Consider the following 26,690-nt stretch of genomic DNA (forward strand, 5'->3'; position numbering starts at 1 on the left):
TTTATCAGAACATACACTTGTGATGAAGCGTCTGCAGTCTTAATGTTTAGGCACCCAGTTATTAGGGTTACCCTTTTATTTGTCACCCATCTAAAGGCCTTAATACACTTCAGTGTTTACATAATCTGTAAGCATGTCAGTCAATCCTGCTGGGGTATAAGGATACTAAATATGTCATTAAGTCCCCAAGGAAAGCCCTTCAAAAATAATACAAAAACTCCATAGATTGGAACAAAACCTCTACATGCACAAGCAGTGATGAAGTCAAAACAGCAGTGAGCCTCAAGTGCATGCATACATGCATCAGGGAAAGAAGAGAGGAGAGCAGGGGTGTGTAGGTGAAAAGTAACAGAGAAATACAAAGAGAGAAGACAGCAGAAGACAACAGAGAGAGGGAACAGGGGACAGACAGAGAAGGTGACAGGGTCAGAAACACCTCCCTCCTGCAGGGGACACTGAGTGTACAGCTAATGAGAAGGGAATTTTGATCTCAGAAAAAAAAACAGTAAGATTGTTGGTGTGGTTTTATGAAAAAGGAAAAGGCAAAATGCAGGCCTAAGGATAAAAAGGTGAGGGCCAGAGGTCAACATGATGTCCCTATGAGGTCAAAGGTCAGAGAGTTGTGGAGGAGGAGGAGAAGGTGAAGGAGGAAGAGGCTAGGCTGCAGATGATATGTCCAGTGATCACAAAGAGAGGGGTCAAAGGGAAGAGGGACGACACATTGTTTGGACTTGCGGTATGCCTTGCATGTTTTTAATTTCACAAAGGTATCTTATCATTCAGTGTGTGTGTGTGTTTTTTGCACAAACTCTTCTCTTGCTTTTGCACTACGAGACTCCTATAAATCGAGATTTCGGGAATCAAAAGGCTTGCTTTTCCATTTTAGGTACAAATTGACTTGGTTAAGAGGTTTAATAAGGTAAGGAGCTTTGACTATGACTCAGTCGAAAGTAGTGAAGTTTGGACGTATAAGGGCATGCACTCAAAGACTATTCATAGGTGTTACTAGGTAACATGATGTTCTAAAATTTGTAACATGTAATATCTAATTTTTTCACTCCACTATTCATTATACACCAATCAGCCATACCATTAGAACGCAAAACATTATGTATTACATAGGTTTTCTTTGTGCAACCTGGGCAGATCTAGCCCCTTGAGGCATGACTCCACAGGACCTCTGGTTGTGTGCTGTGGAATCTGGCATCAGACTGTTAACAGTGGATCCTTTGGGTGTTATGGGTTGCAGAGTGGGGCCTTGATTGGACTTGTTTGTCCGAATCCCGTGGGTGCTCGATTGGATTGGGATCTAGGACGGTGGTCTTAGGCTGCTTGTCTGCTGGTCTCCATGCACAGAGAGCTATGGTACGCTGGATGTTCTGGTGCCATCATTGACCTATTGTGAACAGCATTCACTCTTTTTTAGCAATTTGTGCATTCGCCTTCTGCTTAAATGCCCATGATCCTCACATTTACTAGTATATATATTTGGTAATTAATGTGTCCATTTTTGTAGTGTTAATGGTATGGCTGACCGGTGTATGTTGTATGAATATGAGAAGCAGTAAATGAAGCATAAGAGGCCTAATTTGACCTTAAACTCTTGACCACATGATAAATCTGAGATCCTGGTTTTCTTATCTTTTTCTGATCTGATCTTTTCTGGTCATTCTATAATAAGGCAGGTTAGCTTTATGCTGCTCTAAATGCCGACCATTAACAGCAAAGAAAACAGTGCTGATCATGATTTATGCAGTCATTTCTATTTACTAGAAAAAAAAACAGAAAACAGCAATTTATGGGACAGTTGCCTATGATTTAAAACTTCTTTTACACTGTGATTCACCAGACTTACTTATTTAAGAGAACACATACTGTACATATTTAGCCATAAACACTCAATAATAGCCATGAACTTTAATGAGCACAGAAAGATGTAAGCAGGTTTGTAGGGATGTCCTTAGCCCTGGTCCTGGTGACAGCAGACATGATTACTTCAATGTTTTCAGCTACATTATTATGGATAATGTGGTTAGACACAGGGAATGGCTGAAGCTGTTAGCTGGATGTGGGGAAAAGGTTTTGGGATAAAAGGACTCATTATGGGCCAGGGGATCGGGAATTAGAGAGGGGCAAGGCAGTGAAGAATCTCTTACCATTTGATATGCCAAGAGAAAGATGGTCTCTGTCATTTTGTTGACGTCTTTCTTGTTCCTGATTACCCTGTTGACCTTCCAACATGTTCACAATGTCCATTCGGTCAATGCTCTTCAGTGCCATGAAAAGGCTCTCCACTGTAGCAAGGCAGGGTACCAGACAGAAGTTGCAGATCTTATCAATATGCTTTTATATAACAGTTCTACAAACATCATTTATTATCAACAGATTATAATTTGTTTCTTTATTTAACCAGTTTTTTTTTTCTCCACCAACATGTATCTCTCTGCGACAGCTGACATAGTGACTGCCAACAAACAGTTATAAACAAAAAAAACAAAAAAAGTAATTTTCAATTCTTATAAGTATTGGATGAGGAGAATAAATCATGCAGGTGGTGGACAGTCCTGTGAATTATGTAAATTTCTCTTTGTATTTTCAATTATTCTGATTTAGGATGTCAGCTCAGTTAATTTCCGGTTCTGGGGTTGAATCCCAGATAGGGTTAAATGGAAATCTAGGATGCGCTAGGGTATACGATCATTTGTTCAACACGCCCACTAGTTACGTTGGCCATGAATTTGAGACTGATTTGAAATTCAGTCTTGTGTTTGGAGCTAGTTAGCTTTGTAGCCATAACTAAAAGAACACGGTTCAGATTTGGAATGACTTATTACGACAAGTAAGTGTTTTTTTTTTTTTTTTAAATAACAATGTTATTAGCAGAGGTGGAAAGTGGTGAATTACATTTACTCGCGTTACAGTAATTGAGTAGTTTTTTGGTGTACTTCTACTCTAAGTAGTTTTTAAAATCTGATCATTTTACTTTTACTTAAGTTTACTTAATTATGTTTTGTTTGAAGTATTGTACTTTGCTATATTTGAAATCATATTCGCTACTGAGTAAAAAATAAATAATGAAAATGAAAAATAATAAAAATTATGAAACGGGGAAGGAAAAAATTGCACCCTGGAAACCACTGCACTGATTAATTGATGGGCGGGAAGAACAAACGCGCTAAATTCAAACGAGTGTTTGTGAGAAGGAGAGAACGGAGTAGGAGATCAGGTGTGCTGTTTCCCCCCAAAACGCTATATTCTTTTACCCTTTTCTTTACTTTTACTTTGTTTTGTATTATAACTTTGTGATGGTGAAAGAGGCCGATAAAGGTTTTGTGCTCTGAGCTCTTTTTTCCCTCGGCTATCCGGCACAAAGCGTACCACCATATTTAAGCGACCACTTTCAAGCAAAAGAAAGGCAACCGTTAAAAACAATTAGTTTGAAATTTATATCCGCTTTTATGCATTTAATCCAGTCAGATTGCTTGGTCAGAACTAACCATTGTATAATTTAACTCAGCTTGAACATGTTTTCACTTTTAAGAGGACGTTAAAAATGAGAAGTTTGGGAATTCATTCATTCATTTTGCATTTGTCCTCAAATCATTCATTAGATCTACTGTTACAGTGTTGGGGGACGTTACTTTTTGAAGTAAATAATTACATTACAAAATTACTGTCATTAAAAAGTAATCAGTTACATTACAGCGTTACTCTCTGATAAAAGTAACTAGTTCGAGGACTTTTCCATTGCAGAAAATGAAAGCTTATTTGTGATTCCTCCTGCATGTTGTTTTAGTCACGACCTTTATGATTATTCTACCATCATCACCCAGCAAAGTTTGGCCCATAATCTGTTAACTACTAATTCCCCTATCTCACCTATGCGGTTTCACGCGGTGGCCGTAAGTACGGTTCATCATGATTCACCATGAGTTTTGGCACTGTGATCAGGTTTACATCTTTCTGCGTGTCGGTCCTCGCATAGTCAAACCGCATAAGTGAGACAGGGGTATAATAACAGAGGGGGGCAAGTTATCAGGGGAGGCGGGGCTTGTAGGACGACTTTTGCACACACATTGGGATTGGGAATGACTGCTGACATAAATTGTCTGAATAATGGATTAAATTTTTTCACAAATATAACTAAATAACTAAGTACTTAAATGGTGGACCTAACGCGTTAGATTACTCGTTACATCAAAAAAGTAATCTAAGTACTCAAACGTTACACCCAACACTGTCGATGAGTCACTTACTTTTGGCTCTCTTGCCTTCACGGCTAATCCATAAATTGAGCAGTGTTGAACTCTGTTCCAGGAGTGAATTAGGGTTCTCTACCCGAATTCTATTAATTTCATCAACATTGAACTGGAGTTCTCGGGCCAGCTCTACATAGGGATTAGAGAAATAGAGAGGATATGAATAGAGAGAAATAAAGACTAAAAAAATGCACACATCAACAGCTTTAGTCTTCACTGGAAATCATTTATCTTACAATACTATTTTATTTTAAAGTGGAAATTTTTGGCCAAAACATTGTCTCAATGTTGTGGTCAGTGTTTAAAGAAACTATAAGGCTTGAGATATGTTTTGTTAAGACTAGTTAATTGCACAATTAATTGCATTAATATACAAATCGCCATGAGATGGACCAAGGCAATTATTTAATTTCTAAAGACCTCAATTTACCACACGCAATTTACACATAGTTGGTATTTTATGTAATATAAGGTTAAATTAGTTAAAGGTATTTTTTGTATAGTTTATTATGAATTATTATTTTTTTTTACATTTTTAAAATACTTTAAAGGTGATAAATTAATATAGGAAAACATCCTCTTAATGAGATTATTTGTGCCTTTATTTGCTGTAAGCCTAGATAAATATGTCTAAAAGGGTACATCGCAATCACAATGTCATTTTTTGATCAAATTGTGCAGCCATAGCTAAGACATACTTTAATCATCATTAAAAAATAAAACACTCATTCATGTACTCACTTACCAGCCCAGCTCAACCCCAATTGTTCGGCTATTAAAGCCATCTTTAACTCCATCCTTTCCATGGCGGTCATTGATGCTGCAGAAATCAGACCATCATTGGCTTAGACCATCTGCGGTCTAATGCTAGAGTGTACATGTGTGTATGAGCAGTATATGTGATAGCTGTGTGCAGGACTTTTCCTACCTACTGTTGGTTCATTAAGTGCACTATATTTTTCTCTAAGGGCCAAAGGGGTGAGTGTCCTCCTTCGGTCTTCACCCCCTCCAATCTGATATTGGCACAGAATATGTACTGCTTATACTACATGATCAGATATTTGTGTATGTCACTGTACATGCGTATATTTTATAAATTTTATACATGCATTTAAATGTGTTTTGAGGAAGAATTTGATGACCTTTATGCATGGTGGCATGGTAATATTGAGGTTGCAGAGCACTTGCTGACTGTCCTCATACTTGGTAGACTTGCGTAGGAAGGACAGGAATCCAGAGGGGTCCTTACTACTGTCTCTTACCTGAAAAAGAGGAAATTCTGTGAATTACTGAAGTGCGAGTAGAAGTAAATATAAAAGGTTTTTAGTAAACAATAAATGAGGCCAGTGTTGTGTAATTTTGTAGATGCATTTAAGGACATAAATACCTTAACAGAGACAGGAAGTCTGTTGTCTCTGAAGGCTTGAAAGCTGAAGCAACGCGGCTGTTGAGTAGCCTTCCTTATGGGGACCAAGTTCCCTGAGCACTCCAAGTGTAATGGCATGCCCTCCATTACCTGTGGGTAATGGCATGGAATCACAGTATCACAGAAGTATCACAGAAGGTTTTCAAGTAACTTCCCAAACATCTCACGGTTATGCATTTTTCAATTGTTGGCCCTGATAAGTGTTGTTTGGTGGCAAAAATGGAGCCAGGTCATTGCCAATAAGGAAAACAACAGGCTAGAGCTACTACTTCAACCACTTCAACTGCCCTTATGAAACAGTTACAACAGATTTAGGCATCCATTGAATAGTTGGGAGCAGCTGCAAGCACAATCCCAGGTACCTGATTCTACTACTGGTGTTGCTTCAGCTAATGGCTTGGCAGACAAAACTACAAACTTGTGAGTGTGTACCAATTGAACAGAAATACCCCTATAAGTTTATTGGAAAAATGTCTGTTGACCTGTTAACAGCAATGGATTGATGAGGTGCATAGATGGTTGTAGGCCTAGACTCTATATGCTAATAGCTCAACAATCCATGTATTAAATCAGCAAAAGCTGACCCCCCCCTTATATATATATATATATATATATATATATATATATATATATATATATATATATATATATAATAGATATTTCTCAAGATCCACCAGGGAAACTTTTAACCATCTTATGTCATCTTAAGTATAATAATTATGTGAATATGTACTTGTTCTTGTTTTATGTAGCAGAAAAGTTGTAGCTTTTAACTTTTGAGAGGCAGAAACTTAGTTGTGGTCGATGAAACAGAGGAAGTAGGAATTTAAATAGGTGAGTGTTGCACAGCTCTCGATCTATCCAGCCTTTCCTGGTTAAACCAAAAGTGAAAAGCACAATGACTTTCGCAGAAGCATAGCACTGGGTTTTGGCCAAGAAAATGGAGACCTGTGATATACTCAACTGGTAATGCATGAATCAGAAGCAAAATCAAATTCCGGTTTTATTTGTCATAAATGTTGACACACACAAGGAATTTGATTCTGGCTCTTTGTGGCTCTTAAAGTACAGACAAGGTAAAATACTATACATTTGTTATAGACAAGACACTATACACAGAAGGTATAAACAGGGTAAGTTGCAAATGTACATAAAATGTACATAAAGACATATGCACGATAGTAACTGTAGTGTGTATCACATATAATAAATTGTGCAGTAATATGTTGTTAAAAAGTTTGTAATAAGGCTGCTGGTACTTTCACACAGAATTTAGTAAGATGATTGAGTAGTGCGAATAACAGTACAATAAATGTACAGTAGGGGGTAAGAAGTTTGTAAAAACATGTTGATGCTTTGTGGACTTCTAACACTAAAACAAGAAGGATGCTTGTTCTTTGCCCCAAATTGAGGAGCTTTTGAATGCTTTTATACTGTGGGTGCACAATGGATTTCAACTTTAGATCTTGTCAGTAATTGCGGCCAAATCTCTGTAGCTGAGAAGGACAAACATAAAGCTTCCTTTTATACGCTGTTTAGACTTTTTAATTTAATTGCATGCCATTTTGCTTTGTAATGCCTCATGTATTGATGGAGTGCATCTTTGGAAACTAGAGATTTCAGTGTTAGATGCTTTTTTTTTTAAATGATTTAGTATTTTTTTGATCATCTTTTAAGCAGCATCTCTTAAGCATCAAACTGGAAAGTGAAGGACAGGTTTGGTTAAAGCTCTTGTTGTCCAAGTGCTTACAGAAAATAGCCTGCATGACAACCATGGTCATAGCGTTGAATGTACCACAAGCCTGGTGCGACCATTTTGGATGCCCCGTGTGTCTCTCTGGGATGCGTCTGGTGTCTGGAGATGGTTCTCTCTACCTAGAAGACAGTTCTGGCCTTGACTGGTGTTGGCAACTGTTTCTCTGGGGACTTGACAGTTCGATAGTTCATGACTGGAACTTCTTACAAGTCTACCTGGGTCTTCAATAACTACCTGGACTCCATATTAACATCAATTAACATCAGCTATTATAGCTGAACTGCCTCCCACCCTACACACTGTATAAATGCAGATCATTTACTGCTTTCTGTTTCACCCAAATGAGGATGGGTTCCCTGTTGAGTCTGGTTCCTCTCAAGGTTTCTTCCTATTACCATCTCAGGGAGTTTTTCCTTGCCACTGTCGCCCTCGGCTTGCTCACCAGGGACAAACTGACCATTTTGATTTATACAAATTCACATTTCATACAAACTTAAATAATTCTTTTCACTGTGTAAAGCTGCTTTGCGGCAATGAAAATTGCTAAAAGCGCTATACAAATAAAATTGAATTGAATTGAATTGAATTTTATTTTTATTTATTTATCCGATGGTTACTGACTCCGACCCTGTACTCAAAGTAACCTCATGTGCAATATTTGGTGTCCTGCTGTTGTATCCCAATTAAGTCAAGGTTCATGTGTTGTGCATTCTGAAATGCTTCTTATAAAGGTCTGTTACCAGAACTGATGTTTAATACATGGTTTTGTTTTTTACCATTATACATAAACCCTAGAGCATGTTGTGCTTGCATATCTCAAGGGAACTTTTAAACTTTTGACTTAAACCAGTAAATTTTCATGCCACAACCCAAATTACTAAGCCTGCAATTGTCTTCTATACTGAATATTTTATATGAGATTTAACTGAATTTGTTTATTTGTTTCTGCATGATTTTATTTTGTATTCTTTATTATTATTCTGCAGTATAATAGCAGGTAACAACTCTACAGTAGTGCTAATGATTTCTTTAGTGTTGGCTGGTGAGTTTCTCTACTCCTCTTGCTCTACCAACAAACAAAATCTCTTCATCAGTTTTAGTTCCCTGGTTAACATACTGGTAAAGCTTCTAACCTCGATGTCTCTGCTGCGGGCCACTTCGGTGAAGTTCTCATGCTGCTCTAGGGTCTTGTCCATCTTGTCATCAGTCATGCAGTAACAGCGCAATCGACCTTCTCGCGCCTCATTCATCTTTGCAAATACCACAAATTTAGCCATATATGGCACTGCTGACAGTTCACGGTACAGCAAGTTGGCAAAAGAAACAGCCTCTGCAGTCCGAGGACAGTCTGCTAGCCAAAATCTGTGAAAAGTGTAAAGAAAGCACCAAGAGCAAAAGTCATTTTTGAAAGAAAATTCCTAAATTGGACTTTTGTGAAAAATACAAGCAACACTCTCGGAGTTTGGTTAAATGTACCTGCAAGACAGAGCATGGCAAGACTAGACATAATCAAATAATAATTTTCCCATGCTCCTAGTCTTGCAGTGCTCTGTCTTGGCTTTCAATGTATTTCTAAAACAGTATAACAGAATTCAATGCATTAAAATAAAAGATTTTCATCATACTTCTGTGCTTCTATGGTTTGTTTATCATATTAGATAGCGCTTAGTCTTGCTAACTCTTGCCATTTTACATAAGCTGATGTTCACAATACATACCTTCTGATTCAGTGTTTCAAGTTTAGGTCCCTGTTACATTTGTTGAGTTCTTTGTTGCCAGTTACACTTTGTTACAGTATATTCCAACTATTATATCACTTTGTACTTTTATTTAGGTTAATGTAAAAACATTTCCCTGTGCTACTGTATGGAACAGTCACCTTACAACTACCCAAGGCTACACATGTCACTACAGAGACACTGGTGATTCTGCCCCCTCTGATCTCCAGACCTGCCTGATGCATTCTGGCTGCTGAGGGTGGTTCCACATGAAGAGACTAACCAAACACATGGAAATCATAATGATGAATTTAAACTGTAATTGTAACAAACAGTTCTGCACATTCTAAATTATAATAAATTTCCCAATTTACACTTTTGAACTCTATAGCAAATAGGTATAGAAAAGACTTGCACATAATTTTATTATCAAGTATCACCCAAACATTTAATGGGTTCCCTTGATTTTTTTTTGTTTCTTTTTATGCTAATGATACATAAGAAGGTCTGGATGCTAGATTCCTTTTGTAGTTAACAGACTTGACAGAGGAAGAAAGGGTCCAGAGGAGCCCTGTCAATTTTTCATTCTTGCAATCTAAATACCGTCCATGACATGTCCTTTGGGTATGTCAGCAGTTATAGGGAAATTATCTATCTAAATATTTTGGGGAAGTAGGTAAATCACTTGAAGAATTTTTGACCTTTTTATTTTTTAAGGTCACTGGCCGTATAAGCATTTCACTGCATATCGTATTGTGTATGACTGTGTATGGGACAAATAAAATTTGAATTTGAAAAAAAAAAAATAATTCCAGAACACAAGGTGCCATTTATCTATATGATTATAGTTTAGAACTAGCTATTCTCCACAAACATCTCTGTTTGGCGGCATGTCCTTAGGTTTATGAATGTCTGTCTAAAACCCTTATCAGGAATTTTAGTTTGCAAACTGTGACTCTAACTGCATGGTGGCAGAGTGAAATAGTGTTCACTTCTGTCTTACACTACTGTTCATACCCCAATGGTGCTGGCTTCCTATTTTATAAAGGGAATAACACGTTACTAGAGATGGCAATTTTGGTCCCTATGGCATGAAGGCTTGGTCCTCTCCTAGATCTCTCACTTTTCTAAATAATGACTCAGATTAAAGTCAACAGTTTCCACCCACCCCCCAAAATGTGGAGGACAGTTAGAGTATTTATCACTAAGCAAGTCTGATTAGGGAACTCTTGTAGGATCTCACAGTTATTGTCAAACTAGCAGGGGGCTGTAAGTCTCTCTTCTAAACAAATAAGTTTAGAATGTGTCTCGAATCTGTTCATTTGCCCTGATACCAGCTAGCTTTGTCATTGGTGGTAGATAAATGGTTCAGATGAAGTGTAAGTTTAGGGGTGTTGGCTACACAAATTTAAGCAAAAGTCATCAGAAAAAAGCTGCTAGCTGGTCACCACAGAGTGGTGTGGCTGAGTTATGGAGAAGCAGAGTGGTATGACTATTAGCTTGTGATGTCAGGATCTATTTGTGGTTATTACATCATGTTTCATGCTTATGGTTATATCTTATTCTTTTTATTCTTGTCTGATGGTCTGATTGTGTACAGGCATCCTCCAAGATTTTGTAAAAAGTATTCCTTTTTTATGCACATTGTTATCTTACCGTGCAGACACATTGGTGGTGAAATTAGCACAATCATTAGCGTATATAAGCTTGGTTGTGCCAGTAATATCCTCCCACTGTGCTGGGTCGGTTCCACCTAAGAAAAGCAGAACAGCTAATATTAACTAAAGTACTTTAGCAATAGACCATCTCAGCAATTTAAACAGGCCATCTCAGCAATAATGCTTAATGTGATGTTACCCTGCTATACTAAGTAGGCATGCACTAATAAACATGTACCATTATATATTTATTTTGCAGTTCTTATAGATTCTGTCTTTCGAGAGCAGAGAGCCCAACCTTTCAAAATGCCCTAAATGCTCACAGGATAAAGAAAAGGCAGCATAACCACAACACTTGTCACTTTCAGGCCAAATTTAAAGTGTCACCAGTTTTCATTAAAGCTAGGCCATATTCATATTAAACAAATGACAATGAAAGATAAAATATAGACACAATTATTGGCTTTCTGTCTAACAACCAGTTTTGGTGGAATTATACCCCAAATCCACTACAGCTGAGCAGAATAAAGTGAAAACAGAAGAAGCCTGAAGAATATTTATACTAATGCCTCTTAGACTTTTTCCATACTCTTTGATTAACAGTTATCATTAATATTTCATATTATAATATTTGTGGTTCAAGCTAGCAAGTTATTTTTTTTATTACTGATTATATTAAGCTGATACATTTATTATATATATAATAGCTCTAAATGTTATAATAATATATATAAATGTTTGTATAAACGTTTATACAAATATGTGCATAGGTATTTTATAGTTTATGCTAAGCATAAAACTATAAAATGATTTTCTAAAAAAAAAAAAATTATTACTATTATAGTTTATATAAACAAACCAAGTGTTTTTCTTTAAATAGCCTTATCATACCAATCACACTGCAGAGCAGGCGGAGGCTGGTAGTGTCACCCTCGCCAGAATCTCGAGGGCAATCTCTCCAGGATGGAGGCAGCGGGATGCGCAGGCCAATTGGCCGATGAAATTTACGACGCCTCGGCTCTACTGTCACCACAGGGCTGAAGGTAGCCTGGTTTCCCAGCAGCTTGGCCACTAGCTCATCGGGGATTGGCTGGGCCTGAGCGCCAGGTATAGCAGTAAAAGAAAAAGGGGTGGGAAATGATGTTCAGGGATGTGTGTGAAGGATAAAAAAATATATCCGGAGGAATGCAATGTCGTGGAAGGAAAAGAAATGTAAATGTCAGCAAGAGAAATCAAAATGTAGGGAAAGGATAAACATGCATCATTTAATTGAAAAATTTATTGCACATTGTGGAAATGCAATAAAAATTTTTATATAATTGGTGGTAAAGCCAGGATGAAAAAGAGAAATTAAATGGGATAAAATATGAGATAAAGCAGAGGGAAAAGACAGAGAAAATTTGAATATATTCTCAGGAGCAATTTCAATTAAGATAATAACTGAACTGTAAACAAGACACAAATGTACTGGTCAAATAGGAATATTTATTATAAAAAGAAATTGTTACAAAAGTTTTCATTTAAACAAATCATATTATAAAGGTTTATTAACACGGAAAGAAAGATGTTACCCTGTTATATTGAACCCTGATTATATTATAAAGAACTTGAAATATAATTATGTGTCAGCTGTGTATCAATTTTCAAAGCACAGTTTTAACTGATTTAGGAGGTACTATTTTTTTTATAGTAATGTTTACAAATAAAAGAAATAATGCAAAGTGCACAGTTCACTTGGTCATAAAAACGTATACAAACTTTGGTATGAGCATGTTGTTACAGAAGCAGGGTTGAAGAATACTAGGATTTAACCTAATCCTAACCCAGTATATAATCATGTACTAAAAGGAAATCAGAGAGTGAGGCCATGTTATATTTGATCACTTTTAAACTAGCAGAGCCTGTGTCTGTGGAGCATCAATAATTTCATTATGGCTAATTGTTATTATTAAAAAGGCACATTACAATTATTCATCATGCATGTAAAAAACACCATAGTCAATCCTTGTGCACTTACTCTTACTTTCTTTAAAAGTAATTCCAACATTCTGTTTAAATCATCCACCACTCTGTTCAGCTCAAAAAGACAATAATGTATACATTTGTTCCAGTCCAGAAGAAATGTTTGCCAAAGATTTATGAACCCTGACCATCACACACATGTGGATCTTTCCCAAAAAAAATTTCCTCAAATTTAAAAGTGCACAGGTGTACAGAATGTTCTCTGTTCCAGGAAGACATTTCCAAGGTTGAAGTGGAATGCGATGTTCAAAGAGCACATGTGGGGCTGGTGAGGAGTGCACAAACCTTTGGCGATATAATGTTAATACATTTTATAATATGTATTTGTAGTTATATAAATATTTGCAATTCCAAAATGACACCCATCATTTCAGCATTTTATTATGTGTTGCAATAAATTCAGCTGTACCATTTAAGCCTTAGCAGAGCCAAATATACATGCAGTGTCTCACATACTGTATTTAGCATTGCAAGTGCCGTATTCATGATCTCTTTCATTTTGACATTCTTATTTTAACTTAACCAATACACTGTACTTATCATAGCACACCAATTTAGAATCTCGACAAAACCACCCTGATGAAAATACCTGTAATCACATTTTAGGTTTTAAAGATTCAAAGGTTAATTTCTGATATTTCTTTTATTCAGTATAGGTTTATTTACAAGAAAGGAACGGAAGCATGTGATTAAATGACATAAAATGTCAATCAATGTTGTGTTATGGTGACATTAGTCCTAACTCTTCTTTATCCTCCTCATCCAAGCTCACCTGCAGTCCAAGGCGAACCCGCTTGGTGACGGATGTTTCAGGGAAACTGGCCTGAACCATTGGCAGAATTTTGCTGGTCAAACGACCCCCCTCAGGTCCAATCAAGTCGCTCTCCTGTTGGATGCGGGAGACCACAGCAAAGTATAGAGGGAAATCAGTGGAGATGATCCGCCTGATACGCTTCTTCCCAAGCTCCTCTTGACTTTCTAAATCTAAAAAAAACAATGAAGAAAAGAAAAATTAATTAAGTTTCATTTTGCAAATATTTAATGATCCTCCTATGGATAAAATAGAAAACTCTTAATAAAGACCAACAGATAAACAATAATATTTACTAATTCAAATTCAAATTTTATTTGTCACATACACAGTCATACACAGTACGAAATGTAGTGAAATGCTTACACGACCGCCAGTGACCTTAAAAAGAGAATTAAAACTTATAAGTAATAAATATCAATAGAAGAAATATGATAGAAAATTTAAATAAAAAATTTAACTAGAAAAAATAGAACCTGAAAATAGAAATATATTGTACACATAGAACTATAATTTTGTGCAAGTATGCATAGAAAAAGTGACTTTGTGCAATGGTTATTAAAGTGACTTTGTGTAATGGTCCAGAATGTAAACGTGAACATGTACTATAACATTAGGCTGCAAACAAATTCACATAATATATAAGAACAAAACAAAGTACCCACCTTCATCCATGCCATTGAGAATAGTCTCCAACACTTCGTCACCGTAACGATTCCGATGTTCCTTCCAGACGGAACCATTCTCACTCCTCAAGACCACCAGTTCCCTGTCTCCCCGACCAAGTGCTGCAAAATGAGGAATCTCCACAATCACTGGTCTGAAAAAAAACAAGGTTTGGTAAGTTATAAGAGTTATTACATCACAGTTACAGCACTGCACATCCATTAGAAATAGGTCAGTGTTGAGTTCATTAAAACCATTTTATCACTTTAGACTTGATAAAGAAGTGACATTAAGGAAAGTGAGAATTTAAAATGGTGATTAATCTCACTCATAATTACATCTAATGTAACTACTTACTCATAATTGCAACTAATGTTAGCAATTTAACCAAAACATTAAAGCCATCCTTTAGTGACAGTTGGTCAGGATCTTTTACTCACCCCAAAAACTGCATGCCAGCAGGACCCAGTGAGATGATTCGGCTAGCTAAACCCTCACCCTCAACCAGAGGAGATGGAGTAGAGAGCTTTTGGGGCTTCACCAGGCGGCAGGTAATGCGTGTTGGGGCTGCACATGTTCGTGGTGGTATAATAACACGAAGACCATTGTGCCTGCTTCCTCTCATGGAGCCACCTCGTGCATCCACCATGAAGCTAACCAAGAAGCTGCAAATCCACAAATAAACACTATTTACTATGAAGTTGCAACACAAACCCACCTACACAAGTGGGGATTTCAATATGTTTTTACTGGCCTGATTATTTTGAGACAACAACAGAGTGCCATTTCGTAAATAAATTAACAGCATAAATGAATGAATCAATAAATGATCAACTACATATTAAACATTACAAATTGCTAAAATCAGAGTGAAGAGACAGTTTAATAAATAAATACTTTTCTTAGCACATCCAGGTAAATAATTTTTTTTTAGACTCAAGGGGCTGAGAATAAAAATAACGTTGAGCTCAAAATTTGTTATTCTAACCAATTTACAATATATAACAGATTAAAAAGTTGCACTTTACCCAGTGTGAATGGGGCTGGCCACTGGACTGACATTGTCTGAGGTCTCTGTGGCTGGACTGCTTGGAATCAGAGAGTCATCATCATACTCTTTGGGCATTGGAATAGGAATAGTGTGCTGCTGGTTTTCAATATGAAAAATTGTTGTCAGACTATGGTCAAAGGATAATCCTGATAAACAGAAATTCTGTAAATGAATGATTAATGTGCACCTGCTCCATTTCATGTTCTTTCAGCATGACAGTTTCAGGAGAGACACAGGGGATCCTTGGAATAGCTGGGGAGTAATTTCTGTTGAGCAAAAAGTAGAAAATAATAGTAGGAATATTAGTCATACATTGCCAAATACTAGGTATCTCTACACTTTTTCCAATTGCCTATCCAGTTTCACTTTAAACCCGTCCATTAAAAAAAAAAAAAAAAATCAGGCCATTAATTCAGCATCTGTTGTTTAAATATTGCCAATTCTCTGTTTGTATTCTGCTTTCTCACATCACATTCCAGCCCTCTCTCTCATACTCTGTGACTCTCTTGGAGAAAAGGAAATCGTCATCATGGTCCCTCATGCCGTCCATCCTCAAATACCTGGCAATCTCTGTTCCCAGTAGTTCCTCGCCTGCCGCATGAAGGGAAAAAGGAAAGAAAATCCGTAATAGCAGGGTGAAAATGACAGCAAATAAACCACAGGTATTATGAATCACCACATCTTGGTTAAGAAGCTGGAGTAAGAATGGGAGAAACTGTTACAAGCAGATAGAGACATTGTAAGTTGAAGGGACACAACACAAACAGACACAAACACTGCTGGCCTCATTCATGAAATCCTCTTGAGTATGTTAACTTACTCATAGAAATTGCATTTTTGAAAAACACAAGTACGTTAATTTCATACATTACTAATAACCATGGATTTGTGGTCTCTGATCTAAACCAATCACTCAATTATGTATTTATCTGTGTTTAAATAGTTATATTTAAAAAAATTTATTTAGTGTTTTTTAATTGTATAGAGAAAATATGCCACAAGTTAAATAAGCATGCATTTACAGACATTAATATTTAACCTTTCTTCTTATATTTCATTAATGAGGCCTTACCTACCTAAACACAGGACGATGATGGAATGTTTTGTAACATTCTTGTTACAGACACAGTCCACAGAAATGAATGTGCCTCCCTAGTTAATTTAATTTATGCAATCTGTTTTGCATAAATATTAAGTTTTTTAATCTGCTATTTAAATTGAATATTATACAAACCATGTTTGTAGGCTACAGACTAACAATGCTACAATGATAATCATGGTACAATCCTTAAATCATCAGGATCATCTTAACACATATAGCCTTTTCAGCTAAATTTGCTTTTTTTGTATAAAAAAAAATCCGGATGAGTCGAGACTACATATATGCATGGGCAATTTGCAAAAATGCCAAACACTATAGCAAAGTTTTCGGGTTCTACTTTTTTTAAACACTGTAGAAAAATAAGCAAAAATATGGTGTCATGCATACTTTCATATGCAATTTTTATATGTTATTAAACTCATATTAATTTATATGTGCTACACAGGACAGGGGTTTCTTACTATGACATTTTCTGTGTCATAGTTAATTTTCTAATAAATCATTCTCAAGAAAATGACAGTATTTTATTATGCTTGAAGAATCAGTGAACACTTGTTACATTTAAAAGTGAAGACACATGAAAACTAGAGCAAGACTGAAGCAGAAGCTAGTAGTTTAGTGGTAGGTTAGTGCTACAGGTACTGACATGGTTATTGATGGACACATGCTGATGATAAACCCATCACCACTGGCACTTATGTGAGAATGTGAGTGGGAACAAGTCTCTTTTTGTAAAGATTAATGGTCATTGTACACATTACAGAGAGATGACAGACATTCATACCTAGCGTTAGCTGTGCAACTCCTACGAAAACAAAAGGAGCACAATTTAGTGTTTTTTTTTTCTGTTTTTTCTTTTTTTAATTGTACACTGGATATTTTCTGACCCCTTTAGTTTAAATAAAACTTGGATTCACAGTAAAACATATTGAAAAGCTGTATTTTACCTTCATCTTCAGACACATCCAGGATCTCATCAACTGTCTCTGGAAAACTCATTCGATGTTTTTCAGTGGTCGACTGTAAGGCAGATATTTTGATTTGAATAAACATGAGATTAAAGCTTGGATGTTTTAATGATTATTTCTTTGCAGAGGTGCATTGCAAGTTAAAATATTTTGTTTCTGCTTTTTGTTGTATCTGCATGATCAAAAGTCTGGTGATTATGAACATGCATGGGTGGCTGATGGAGTGTCCTATGACATGGTGTCTGGCTGATGATTATTCGAGTGGGAGCTTGCTTGATAGGGCACTGCAGACATGCATGTGACACATATATGTCGGACTATAGACCTTTTACAAATGATATCTGTCTGCCATGGTTTGGCCACTTCTGGACAGCAAAAGGGCCAAAACTTACCGTCGTCCTGTTTGCAACTGATGCATTGAATGAGGTAATGATATTGCTAACAAACCTCACCAAATCCAGCAGGAGGGTACACGTTTGTACAGGGTGACGTTATGATAAGGTTATGATAACAAATCAAACATCTGCATATTAATACCCTTACATCTTCATCCATTTTTACATGCTTGTTTTCTTCTTTGAATAAGGTACAAAGTCCACCACAACATACTGCATATAAAAATAATCAGCAGAATAGTAGATGTCAGATGCTAGGTGACTTTTTATCATTGTTCGTTTGACAAAGAACAGGTCATCAGATAATATTCCCGTTTTTTTTTTGTTTAGTTTTTTTGCTGTGAAATACACCTCAAATGTAATTATCAACTAATATAGGTGGTAGCCTAATGTCACTTAATGGTGATTCTGTTGTATGCTGCTTTGGCTGACGTCATGGTACAATTTGCTCTTATAAAACTCGCACTAATTTATTTTAATATCTATTAGTTAAATATTTTTAATTTTTTTTTCTAGGCATGTGTACATAAAAGATTATTATTTTTTTTTTTGAATTTCAGCAAGTGCAAACATGGTCCTGCAGTAAATATTCCTTAAGCACCCTGAATCAACTGAGTACTAAATGAGCAGCTGGTCACTCACCGTGGTCACTGTTTCATCAGTAATCAGTTTGAGGACATCAATCACAGAAATGTAGCCGAGACGTTTTGCAATTGCCAGTGCAGAAGTGCCATTCTGGTCGGGAAACAAAGTTTGTCATTTGTTCCTATCAATACCACATATTGATTATGGACATGAATTAAATAAAGCCATTTCGCTGTAAGTCTCTGTTTTGTACAAGACTAGGTATACAGTAAATAACAGATAAGAACTAAGTTAGTAAACCCTATGAATACTAATCTAAACAACTTTCAATTAATGTTCCATAAAATCTTTCAAAATACCAAATCTCTATTAGTTTCTATTGTTCTTTGCCATATATACAATATCTGACTGAACAATGTAAACCTGACTGTCCAGCGTATAAATACTAGAACATTTAAAAAAGAAAAAAAAGGGCTCTTACAGTAGTAATTTCATTTGGATGTGCACCATGTTTCAGAAGCAAGGTCACAATATCAGTGTGGCCCTGTTGGGCAGCCTGATGAAGGGGTGTATAACCCGCCTGAAACATGACACCAATTTATTACTACCTTTGAATTACAAACATTAATATGTAGAAAATTATTTTTGAAAAAAGTCCAATTTACCCGTGTCTTGCTGTTGACATTTGCCTGCTGCTGCAGGAGGAACTTAACCATTTTAATGTTGCCATAATGACAAGCAACATGGAGTGGAGTGTAGCCCATCTGAAAGGACAAAGTATTTAACCCATAATTAAAAATCAGAGAAAGCCTAATGATCAAAACCAGACAAAAATATGTACACCACATTATAAAGGGAGCAAACATTTAGTACAGCATCCACTCTAGATCCTGCATTTCGGCCCAATAGCCCAATACAGGAACTGTTTTTTGGATCTGTGGCAAAACAGATTTAAAACTTGTCCAAGTTAACAAAGAATATGTTTGGCCCAATGCTGTTGCAGGTCCAAATATTATTTTTAACATCTGGCACAAATATGGCATAGGGCCCGTTTAAAACTTCAAACACAAACCATTGACATCAAATTATTCAAACTATAGTTATTCAAAATAGCTGCTGTCACCATAGATTATTTTTATTACTTTTTAAAATCTTGTTGACATTAAAACCAACCTACTTAAGATTATTTAAAAACATTCATGAGCAATCTTTTTTAATTTTTTTTTCTTTTATAAATATTACGCTAGTTAGGTGAACAGTCATGTGCTGGATTATAAATGCTCATGAACTCACTAATGTTAAATCATTTAACAAACACCTCCTCATCTAAGGACAGTTATTTTTCATTTTGTCATTGGTAGTAAACAACAAATATTTAGAATTTAAAAAAAGTAAAAAAAATTAGAACAAGCAGGTAGGCACCCCCACTGGGTAGGTAACCTTCAACCACCTAATAGCAAAACAGTAAAAATGTATATAACAGTTTAAATCACCACATTATCAATTGTTTTATACAGTACAAAATGTTAAATTTATTTGTAATATAATTTGTCACATACAGTACATTTATGTATACTGCTCATGTATTTGCTGCACAGGCGAAGTTGGGGTTGGGGAAGGGGGGCAGGAGGGGTATTTGTCACTGCATTAAACCTAAAGTAGGTCAAATTCAAACATTTGTTATACATATATTGGGGCAGGGGAAATTAACATGTTGATTTCTGCAATAAATGGGGATTAATGTATTACAGTAAATAAGTTGATGTATGCAGAATGCTATTTTCCTTTCTTGAGATTTTTTTATGATCATCATAGTTCTTCTGTATAGTACCACTACTGACCGCTAGTGACCACTAGAGGTGCTCTCTGTACCAATCCTTATGCAGCAAGGCTGTGATTTGTTGGCTAAGCAATTGTGTCCATTTTCATGTCTAAATGTTTTTGTGTGCATGGTTGCACATACCTTAACTATGCATATATTCAAAGTTTTTGGTTTAACAAGTAATTAGTTTACATGTTCACTATATTATAAGAATACATGTAAAATAAAATAACAGTAAAAACAGTATAGAATAAAACAACTGATATTTAATTTTTAAAAGACATGCTCATGTCATGTGTGAAAGACAAATTACCTGTGTAATCCAGTTTGATACAGCACAAAGTAATCAAAAAGTAATTTGATGCACTATGTTGTTTGCCTTTGTCATTAGCTTGTCACTATTGTCTTCTGTTACCCAAGTATTTATAGTATAATATGCACAACATGCCACTCAGTAGCTGGATAGTGTACTGACGTCAGGTATAAAATGTTTGCCCTCGCCAGTGCAAATGTCAAGCTCTGCCTATGGTCTGCTGACAGTGTTAGATTTTCAGTTTTTATAAACATATGCTTAGGGCACATTTGGCACGAGTTTGCATGGACGTAAATGCCAGAACAATTTCATGACTCTCATGTTTCCCAAACATTATTGCTGGCAGAGAATGATTTATATTTACCAGAGATATGGCCACATAGAATGCTTAAATTTTGATCTGTGACTTATAAAGCTTCATACAATCAAATTTTAATCATTACTGACTAAGACATGAGTCAACCTATACTGAACTAAACTTAAGAAATGCCGCATCATAACACCAAAACAAAATCAAAAGGCCTTAACAATGCAAATGTTAATGTCAGTGGCATAACATCCTACCCGTGTAGCAGCATAGACAGATGCCCCCTGTTTGACCAAGATGTCAGCAATGCCCACATGACCCTCTTGGGCAACAAGGTGAAGTGGGGTCAGGCCACTCTGCAGAAAGATAAAGCACATATTCCCACAGATCCTCACTCAATTACATATATATTGAAAAAATGCACCATACATGTATGCACTTTACATGGCCAAACACCTATACAAGATGTAGTCCCCCCTCTGCTATTATAATAATCTCCACTGTATACTGTAAAGCATACAAAGTCAGTCTTTATAATTTGTCCTTATGTTTTATAATTTATAAATTATAAGGTACTATCTGACTTGATTAGTCAAAATTGAGCTTTTCTTTTTTTTTTGTTTACATTTTAACATAACCTGAGATTATTTTAATTTATAATTTTATTAGGATTTATGGATCCCCTCGCTAAAAAAATATAATAAAAAATTCAACCCCATTACCTATTAATTGTGGCGAAGTTCTACCATTATGTGAATTTTTTCCCACCCCCCCACCCTAATAAATAAATAAATACATAAATAAATAAAAATAAAAGATTCTAAATATTTGCCTTGTTGCCTAAGTTGACATTGGCCTGCTTGGAAATTAGCAGTGAGACCATGTCTGCTTGACCCTCCTGGGAAGCCAAGTGCAGCGGTGTAATTCCCTGTAAGGATTCCGCATTAGCAGACGCTCCATGCTGCAGTAGACTATTGGCCACCTCCAACTGGTTCTGCTTGGAGGCAATGTGGAGAGGAGTGTATCCATTCTGGGGTAAAGAAAACAGTATTTTGTTATTTTAGTGTAAGATTAATGAACAACAGGTTTATATTAATCATTCAAATAATATTCATGTGTTATAATATCTATAGTCATTTAGAATGTAACAAAAGCAGACAATTAAGATCATGAGACTAATACGCCACTCAGCCCAAAAAAGTCACCACCTGGATTTTGCTGCTGTAATTAATATGGTTCAGCTGGCAACAAGTTATTTAACTGATGTAGTTAGTAGCTTCTCATTTCTTAAAGAGCCATGTCGGATATCCTGTGGTCATGGCAAAAATGTTACTCTGTTTCAGAAGGTTAATGTTCAAGGTTCAATTGTTGGGCATTAAGCAAAGAAAACAATTAAGGAGATTGTTGAAACAACTAATATTAGGTTAAGAACTGTAAAATGCATTATTAAAACCTGGAAGAATAGTGGTGAACTATCATCTTTAAGGAGATCACTTAAACGCTTAGTGAAATCAAATCGTTTAAAACAACAGCGACAGCTATGTTTAACAGTGAAAGTAAGAGTATTTCCACACGCACAATGCAAAGAAAATTCAAGGGATTGAGACTAAACAGCTGTGTAGCCTTAGGAAAAACACAATCAATAAGGCTAATTTGAAAAAGGATTTAATTTGTTAGGGAGCATAACGAATGGATTGTGGAGTACTGGAAAAAGGTCATGTGGTCTGACGAGTCCACATATATTGTATTCTGTTACAGAATTATATGTGCATGAAGGTAAAATGAAAGCTGAATGAACTGATGCCTAGTGCCCACTGTACAAGCCTGTGGAGGCAGTGTTATGATCTGGGGTTGCTACTGTTGGTCAGGTCTAGACAAGGTTATGTGCCCAAAAATGAGGTTGGCTAACTACCCAAACATACTTAATGATGAGGATTTCCATCAATGGATTTTTCTCCATTGATTGCACGGGCATATTCCATGATGACAATTCCAGGATTCATTGGGCTTATATTGTGAAAAAGAGTGGTTCTGGGAGCATGGGATATCATTTTCACGCATGGATTGGCCTTCATACAGTATAGTCCAGGACTTAACTCCATTGAGAATCTTTGGGATGTGCTGGAGGAGACATTATGCAGCGTACCAGCTGTCCCATCATCAATTCAAGATCTTGGAGGGAAATTAATGTCACTCTGGATGGAAATAAATGTTGTGACATTACATATGCTTATCAAAATAATGGCATGTTGTTCGTATTCAAAGCAATTTTAACAATAAAATGTTAAAATGTGCGACTATTGTTTTGGCCAGGCAGTGTGAAAAAATTATAGGTATAATGTCTGAATGTATGAGGTATACATATCTGAAACCACTAGTCAAAATGCTTTTATGTTTCATTATTAATAAGTAATTTCATAATTTGTTTAATTGTTTAATCATGAGTGACCTAAGTTTAAAATATTTTCAGGAATTAATATTTCCAATAATTTACTTAAAATTGTACGCAAGCTGGCATGGACTCCACTGGTTTGTAAAACCTTTTGTCATGAAAGGGTGGTATAGGCTGTTAATGCCGTTGGTAGAAAAGGGCAGGCATATGCGCAGAGGGGTGTTTTTGAACAAACGAGTCTTTATTCAGGATATAACCAAAACAGGACTCCCAAAGAAACAAAACAAAGAAACGCACACTTAAATTATACTACCCATAACTGACCCATACCCAGGCTAGAGGACAAGACACAAGACATAAGCATTATACTGAAATACATGCTTAACTGACAAAACACAGACTCTAATACATAAAATATAAGCACTATGTTGAGACACATGCTTAAGGACAAAACACAGGCTCTAATACCAGTTTCCCCCCCGGAAAAACAAAAAAGAAAAAAACCCTCTTCCCAGTTGTGTTGGACTAATGGCACTTAGTTATTAACCTAGTTAACCCAGTGTAAGTATGTATCCAATGATGTAAACATTAAAGCACTTTTTGTAAGTCGCTCTGGATAAGAGCATCTGCCAAATGCCTAAATGTAAATGTACATAAAATATAAGCACTATTTTGAGACACTTGCTTAAGGACGAAACACAGGCTCAAGCTAAGCATGGAGCTGAAAACGGGGACAAGACGAGAGACTCAGAGACACGAGACAGGGCTAAGAGACGTCTAGTTACACTTACCAAATAGCTAAACACTAAAGGCTAGGGATACGGAAGCACAGGGGCTGGGCTAAGGGACACACAGGGGCTGGGCTAAGGGACACACAGGGGCTGGGCTAAGGGACACACAGGGGCTGGGCTAAGGGACACACAGGGGCTGGGCTAAGACACACACAGAGGCTAGGCTAAGAGACACACAGAGGCTAACTACTTACCTATTTTTTTACTCACAACACAACACGACACGACACCGAATCAGCTCCACACACACATGAACACTATAGACTCACATATGAACACAATTAGCCTGGGGACATGCTTAGTAGTTATGGGATAACATGAACTACAAAATAACAATATAAAACAAACCAACATATAAACAAAGAAAAACAATACACAAACCAAAATGCCCACTTGACAGTACGTACAAACGTTCAATGCTCGACCCAGTTTCCCAGACTAATTTATTTTACTTTATTAAAGATTTAACGACTTACCTCGGTTCAGGTGTGCTCCCGCATCACCTGACCGAGGTGCCTTCTGGGAAACTGAGTCTGCAAAACAAAAACTACAAAGGGCTAAACAGTGCCCTCTAGTGGCGATTCCTTACACCTTTTGATTAATTTAAAATCAAATCCATTGAAATGAAATCTATATAAGCATGTTCTTTAACAGAAGGGACAAAACTAAAGCAAAAGTTTTTGTGTGTATGTATAAAGCAGTTAATATATTACCAAAATGGTTATATTTATTATACAGTATATAAAATAATAAAAAAAAATGCTTACATTGAGAGCTAAAAGAGTGAAGTATCTTAAAAATGTATATATTGAAGATATTTAATATTTTTATATAATAATTTAATAATATACTTAATACATAATAATAATATAAAAATATGATGAAGCTGTTTGTAATGAGATTTTATAGAAAGAGTCTATGAAGTGTATAATCTATAATATTGTATGCACCTTAGAAATAATTATTAAATTAAAAATAAATAAAATTTAGAGAACAAATGGAAACCATGAAAACAGTATAATAAAAATAATACCGCTTGTTTTAATCGAAAGAATTTGAACAAAGATTGATTTATAAATATATTTTTATTAGACAAATAAAGATCTGCTTACTCTTGCTGCACTGTGTGGAGATCCACCCTTGCTAACCAGTAGGTTTACCACATCCAGGTTGTTGTGATGGACAGCCACATGCAATGGTGTGAGTCCATTCTAGAAGAGAAAATGATAAAGCAAACAAATAGGTTTTATATGAAAGCACATCTATAGGCAATGCCTGTAGAAACAGCTTTTATTTGTTTGTTCATAAAATCATCATTAGTAATACAACTCAGCAACTAATGGAACTCCATGCAAAATAATGACTGAGTATGACACTCCACATAAAGGTGGAACTTCCTGTTAAAGTCATAATAAAACACTATATGGCATATCATGAATGTCGAATTAACCCTGGTTAATACAAAGAAACAAAGAGCTAAACAATAACTAAAGAAAACAAAAACAGCTATGTTTGGATTGTTGTTCATTAAATTTGATATGCAATCCATTAGTGTGATTGAGACGGAAGCTCTTGATCCTCTGTTAAAGATAGCAATCTGTTATTTGATAAGAATCTTTTTATTATTATAGATCCTGCATTACAGATTTGATTAAATTTATTTTTTGTTCTTTCTAAACCACAATAGAATCACAGACAATACATGCTGTAGGTTTTTATTATAATATTTAAGCAGTTCGTTAAAATGAATGATGAGTTTCATATAAATAATATTTGCTATAAGTTACTTCAGCTGCCCACCTGAAAGTATACATACCTTGCCTGCAGCATTTGGGTTTGCCCCTCTATCAAGAAGCAACTCTGCCACATCCACCTTTCCATATTTTGCTGCCATATGTAGAGGAGTAAAGCCTTTCTACAAATATATCATATTATAAGCATAATAAGATATAATAAGATATGGATTTTAAGCTAGTTGTGCTAGCTGTTGTCACAAAAAAGGTTAATGGCACTTGATCAGATCAGGAGCCTCAAGTTATTCTCAACAGAATGAGCAGAAAGGACAAGCTTACTTTTGTCATCTTGGTCTGCTGGGCATTCATGTCAAGGAGGATCTGGGCAGTCTGTGTGTGCCCCTCCCTGGCAGCAATGTGGAGTGGGGTGTGTCCAGCCATGGTGGTAGAATTTGGATTGGCCTTGTGCTCCAGCAGGAGCTTCACTAGTTCTTTGTGGCCCATGCGGGCAGCGCAGTGCAATGGAGTCTGGTCGTCCTAAAGAAAGTATTAAGTATTAAAATCAATGCTACTAGTTTTACTACATTTTAAAGTAGCATGGAAGGGATTCATAATGTAGTGCTTTCATCTTTAAGTATTGTGGATCTTTTTGTTTTTCCAAACTAGCCAAGATCAACCTTAATTACATGTACATGTAGTGGTGCATGTGAAGAGGTACGAATAGCATTTTTAGATATGATTATACAGTAGAGGATTAGTTGGTGAATTCTGACCCATATAGATATATATAAGTGAAAATGATTGTGGAAATTTAGAAAATATAGAAATTTTTCTTTCTAAATGGGACAGAAAAGTAAATATTGCACTTATCATATTTATAACTGGGGTCTATTGGGTATAAGTGAACATTTTCAA

At 36.0% G+C, this 26,690-nt stretch overlaps 2 protein-coding genes across 8 annotated transcripts in view; both read right to left on the reverse strand.

The window, feature by feature from the left end:
* Positions 1 to 13,337, reverse strand: LOC128509073 (ankyrin-1-like). Its single transcript, XM_053480644.1, has 11 exons — positions 13,296 to 13,337; positions 11,709 to 11,913; positions 10,816 to 10,912; positions 8,575 to 8,803; positions 5,647 to 5,775; positions 5,402 to 5,521; positions 5,188 to 5,272; positions 5,005 to 5,079; positions 4,257 to 4,388; positions 2,157 to 2,294; positions 1 to 1,396 (listed from the first exon to the last, which is right to left on the reverse strand). The coding sequence occupies exons 1-11, from the start codon at positions 13,335 to 13,337 to the stop codon at positions 1,389 to 1,391; spliced, it is 1,260 nt and encodes a 419-aa protein (XP_053336619.1). The 3' UTR covers positions 1 to 1,388.
* LOC128509160 (ankyrin-1-like) overlaps positions 12,283 to 26,690 on the reverse strand; it is a 26,768-nt gene continuing 12,360 nt past the window's right edge. For 2 of the 7 annotated variants that reach the window (XM_053480774.1, XM_053480770.1), the window contains 16 exons: positions 26,115 to 26,312; positions 25,859 to 25,957; positions 25,155 to 25,253; positions 21,692 to 21,889; positions 21,117 to 21,215; positions 19,083 to 19,181; positions 18,899 to 18,997; positions 18,475 to 18,567; positions 17,417 to 17,489; positions 17,254 to 17,274; positions 15,862 to 15,958; positions 15,555 to 15,633; positions 15,345 to 15,463; positions 14,757 to 14,981; positions 14,316 to 14,470; positions 12,283 to 13,823 (listed from right to left, as the gene is read on the reverse strand). In XM_053480774.1, coding sequence (XP_053336749.1) covers positions 13,561 to 13,823; positions 14,316 to 14,470; positions 14,757 to 14,981; positions 15,345 to 15,463; positions 15,555 to 15,633; positions 15,862 to 15,958; positions 17,254 to 17,274; positions 17,417 to 17,489; positions 18,475 to 18,567; positions 18,899 to 18,997; positions 19,083 to 19,181; positions 21,117 to 21,215; positions 21,692 to 21,889; positions 25,155 to 25,253; positions 25,859 to 25,957; positions 26,115 to 26,312 — 2,016 coding nt within the window. In that variant the 3' untranslated portion in view covers positions 12,283 to 13,560. Of the gene's footprint in view, positions 13,824 to 14,315; positions 14,471 to 14,756; positions 14,982 to 15,344; positions 15,464 to 15,554; positions 15,634 to 15,834; positions 15,959 to 17,253; positions 17,275 to 17,416; positions 17,490 to 18,474; positions 18,568 to 18,898; positions 18,998 to 19,082; positions 19,182 to 21,116; positions 21,216 to 21,691; positions 21,890 to 25,154; positions 25,254 to 25,858; positions 25,958 to 26,114; positions 26,313 to 26,690 lie in introns of all 7 variants that reach the window. The other 5 variants (XM_053480773.1, XM_053480769.1, XM_053480772.1 and 2 more) reach the window with 3 other exon arrangements.

This window comes from Clarias gariepinus, chromosome 21 (assembly GCF_024256425.1).
Source record: "Clarias gariepinus isolate MV-2021 ecotype Netherlands chromosome 21, CGAR_prim_01v2, whole genome shotgun sequence".
NCBI lineage: Eukaryota > Metazoa > Chordata > Actinopteri > Siluriformes > Clariidae > Clarias > Clarias gariepinus.

What these genes read in the sequence shown, in the direction of transcription:
- LOC128509073 (XM_053480644.1), bottom strand. Translation starts at nt 13,337, where the DNA reads ATGAAAGAGATCATGAATACGGCACTTGCAATGCTAAATACA. An exon ending in CCTGCTCTGCAGTGTGATTG is followed by an intron (nt 10,913 to 11,708) that starts GTATGATAAGGC and finishes TGCTTTTCTTAG; the next exon opens with GTGGAACCGACCCAGCACAG. An exon ending in ACCACCAATGTGTCTGCACG is followed by an intron (nt 8,804 to 10,815) that starts GTAAGATAACAA and finishes CACTTTTCACAG; the next exon opens with ATTTTGGCTAGCAGACTGTC.